The sequence below is a fragment of the Phalaenopsis equestris genome, unplaced genomic scaffold (genome assembly GCF_001263595.1).
Source record: "Phalaenopsis equestris unplaced genomic scaffold, ASM126359v1 Scaffold000226, whole genome shotgun sequence".
NCBI lineage: Eukaryota > Viridiplantae > Streptophyta > Magnoliopsida > Asparagales > Orchidaceae > Phalaenopsis > Phalaenopsis equestris.
This window is the reverse complement of record NW_018164668.1, coordinates 1,640,599-1,644,606: the sequence shown is the minus strand read 5'-3', so window position 1 is coordinate 1,644,606 and position 4,008 is coordinate 1,640,599. Positions and strand designations below refer to the sequence as shown.

Here is a 4,008-nt window from a genome sequence, read left to right as displayed (position 1 = left end):
GAAATTGAGGATCTAGAGGCACTTTCAAGTTCCTTGTATAATCAAAAATTACTTTTGTGAGTGGAGTTCATGTGACTACTGTAGCACTTTTTATGTCCATTTTTCAGGAGTTGATCATCCTTCAAGAGTATTATTAAGCATAATATTACATATGAGATCACTAGAAAATAAAATCTAAAATGAGAAGTACAAATTAGTAAGAAATATTCATTGAAGCGTTCAAAAATTTAATGAGGAATATTATGTACCTATGCATATTCATCCTAAACATTACCCTAAGCATACCTTCAGAAACCTATTGGGAAGTGAGTTTCTTTAACCCAAAAAACTTTGATACAAGCCAAACTTATCAATCAAACCATCAACATCAATACCCACCGCGACTCTAAAATTAACTCAATGATTTGTAGCATTTTTTTGTAATGAGATTGGACTTAAAATGGGCATTTCGGCAAACAAGGTATCCCCTTCTCTATCAAGCCTAGTTTTAAACTAATAACTTTGTAAATTGATGCTTAATGGTGCTAAATCAAATGAACCCTCCAAAATTAACTCCCTTCCACTCCTTTATACTAACTAAACAAAACCCCTCCTCCTTAGCTAATATTCAAACCCTTCCCTTTCTATTCATGTCTCCCTCTCCTCTTGTTCTCTCCTTTTCTCCCCCAATCCAATTCCCTTTCTCCTCACTAGCTAAATCCAAACAAATCTCTCTACAACCCTTAAATCCAAACAAATCTAACTATCAAACTTACCTAAGGAAAGCAAAAAAAACTACTTATCCTCTCCACATCGAAGACCTTAATGTCCCCTGCTTGTCTACTCATGGATAGCTTGGATGAAACAAGAGCTTGGATGAAACAAGGAGTTGAAGTGCTGTTCATCCTCCGGTGAAGTGTCCACAGTAGCATATTTAAAAAAATTACAAAACATATGCGGAAAAAAAAAAAATTATTTACCCTTAATAACTAAAGCACCATTTACCGCTGCATCGAACTCATACATCGTAAATGTAGGAGGGCAGTCAACAATCCTGTCACTGTGATCAAGCACACATCTGTGGGAGATTGTAAGAATCACACAATTATCTTTACTAGTGTCTTTACTAGTCAATATAATATAGCAAAGGAAAATATGTTAAGTAAATTCGAAGAAAAATTGAGGTTCGGGCTCTAATTTGAACCTCATGATTAAGTCAATTAACTCATCGGCTCCACATCCAGCAAGAATATAATCATGTTCGAGACCAGAATCCTTAGCAAGAGCGGCACGTAAGGAACGACTCTCTGGGTCTGGGTATACATAAGGAAATTTCATTGTTCCCAATGCTTCGGCAACCTATGACATCATTATAGGGGGGAAAAAAGAAAGAAAATTTTAAAGACTGCCTACTTGCTTTTTATTAATGAAATTTTTATGTTTCGCTTCTTTTGCTTATTTTGCACTTTAAATACTTTATTTTTTGTCTAAGATATTAAAAATAAAATATTGAATTGAGAGATTGACAACTAGGTGCATATCATAAGAAATTCATATATATATATATATATTAAAATAATTGATAATATTAAATTTGTTCCAGCATCTTAGAATTATTTGTTCCAACATCTTAGAATTATTTCAACAATAAGTTATTTTAAAAAAGACTACATGAATTAAAATAGTTGATAATTTGGTAGAAGAACAACAATACCCCTCAAAATGACCAAAACATTATTGTTAAGATAAGAGGGGAAAAAGCATGACACATGGAAGCAATAAAATCGTCCAGTTCAGATTGTTTCCATGCCAAAAGTATAACTTGACCCTAGTCATCTAGCTAACTTATCTCATAGTTACACTAGCTTTCCTCGCATTCTTCAATCATCAATTATTACTCTATTTTAGAGGTGATGGCTCTAATTGTACATTAGATTCTTGTCAGTTATGCAACACTAAAGACAATCTATGTTCTGGTGGCCAGCACCAAGCATCCTGTGCATTTTACTGATGGCCACTAAGTCCTACCTAAAACACGTTGAATGCAGTCCAATTCTCACTATTAAATTGACACTGATAACCTACTTGCTAATTGCTAATTAAACCTACTATTGAGCTTTTTAGATAAATTGATAAGATGGCAAATGTACTAAAAATCATATTCTTTGGTAGAAAGAAATTTCAACTCACCTCTGGAGGGGGGCCATATGGATTTTCATTTGCATCAAGTTTGATTATTTCTTCAGGCTTTCTCCCTAGGCGCGCAGACAAAACCTGAAAAAACATAAACTCCATAGAATTTTACCAAGAAAATACAAATTAAATAAAAAAAAAGGTAAATAATATTTTAGAAGCCTTCTTAGCACACTGAAAGATGGAAATAAACATCACAAACACATTGTGCCAAGAGACAAGTATACCACTACCTCAATTACAAATAGTTTGGTGTCAATTAAACCTGTAATTTGTATTGTTATTGATGAAAAACAAATAGTAAACTATCAAAAGCTCCTTTTTTAGTAATTATCATAATTTATATATATAAATGGGATAATAACAATCCGACTACAACATTTAAACTACAATTACACCATTTAAATTCAACTTCAAATGAAGGAGAGAAGAAGGCTAGTAGTTGCAAGCAAAAAGATGCTTTCATGGAGGCATCTCTTGATTTGAATTTACATTTGAAGGGAGGGGGGGCTATCCACTTCATCTTGGACTTGACACCACCCTTGGGATGTTGATATGCAACTATCTAATGACTTTCATGGAAACTCTTGGGCTTAATTTTGCATGGTGAAACATGGGTCACATCAATTGATGTGTATGATATACTTCTTTACAAATAACTCCTAAAAAATTGCCAACAAGTGAATTAGCCAACTTCTAAATTTCAAAATTTAAAATTTAAAATAAAAAAAAAATTGATATAAAAAATTTCAAAATTTATTAATTTTGAACACCTAATACTTCATCAGTTCCCAATAGCACAATTCTCCAAATCAAATTAATAACCATCCATTAATTAATAACCATCAATTAAGCTTAAGACTGAGTTAAAATAAAATTTTCATTTTTGGCTAAAATTTGAAACTAATTAAAGCTAATTAAAGCCACATTACATAAATCAATCTGGTTCAAGCATAAATTTGTATTCAACCTATGTAAACCACTTCCCAAACCAAACAAACCATTCTGAAATCTACCAATCCCTATTTGATGAAAATCAAATCATTGGCAATTACAAAATGCTGTGCCCCAAAACAAAATATATACATAAAACATAATTTGGCTCCATTTCGACCTTGAATCTTTTTTTTTTCTTAATTTGGATCTTCATAAGGTGCGAAGAGGGAATTCAACAAACAGTTTGCATGCATGAAAAAGGAACGAACTTTCCGCTAAAGCAAGCTTAGGTTAAGAATGGATTACCTCAAATGGCAGGATTGGCTGATAGGGAGAAAGTTTCTTGAGGTGGAGGCGAATGAAAGAATCGCCGCTCACCTTGCTCTGCGTGCCGTCAAGCTGTTCCGAAAGCGTAGCGGAGGCTGTAAAGCGCCGTCGGCTTCTGTCAACGGAGATGAAGCCATCAGGATCGATTCTGGTGAGGAAGAAAGAAGAGACTGAGGTTCTGAGCACGCTCATTGGACCTGACAGTCAACTTTGCAGATCGGCCGAGAAGAAGCGGAGGAGAATCTGAGAGGAATCTTTGGGCTTGAGATGCGAGATTGTGGGAGCAGCGATAACTAGGAATAATACAAAAAGAGATTCGGTGAAAAATCCGGTCTTGGCATTTCTCTCTTTAAAAAAATATGGTTTTTAAATTTAAAAATTAATATTTTAATCTATTAAATTTAAAAATTAGAATTTTAATCACCCAAAATTTTTCGGTTTTCATAATAACTAGTCTTATTACCCATTGAAAATTTTGGAGGATTAAAATATAAATTTTTAAATTTGGATTATGAAAATATAATATTTAATATTTTTGATGATTGGTATATAAAATCTAAAAAAATATTATAA

General features: G+C 33.1%; 1 protein-coding gene across 2 annotated transcripts in view; it reads right to left on the bottom strand.

Moving 5' to 3' along the window:
• LOC110023716 (histidinol-phosphate aminotransferase, chloroplastic-like) overlaps positions 1 to 3,759 on the bottom strand; it is a 20,482-nt gene extending 16,723 nt beyond the window's left edge. Inside the window, exons 1-5 of one of the 2 annotated variants that reach the window (XM_020723260.1) lie at positions 3,633 to 3,759; positions 3,415 to 3,550; positions 2,170 to 2,253; positions 1,184 to 1,338; positions 960 to 1,057 (exon numbers count right to left, since the gene is read on the bottom strand). In XM_020723260.1, coding sequence (XP_020578919.1) covers positions 960 to 1,057; positions 1,184 to 1,317 — 232 coding nt within the window. In that variant the 5' untranslated portion in view covers positions 1,318 to 1,338; positions 2,170 to 2,253; positions 3,415 to 3,550; positions 3,633 to 3,759. Of the gene's footprint in view, positions 1 to 959; positions 1,058 to 1,183; positions 1,339 to 2,169; positions 2,254 to 3,414 lie in introns of both variants that reach the window. The other variant, XM_020723259.1, reaches the window with a different exon arrangement.
• Positions 3,760 to 4,008: the final 249 nt, after the last annotated feature.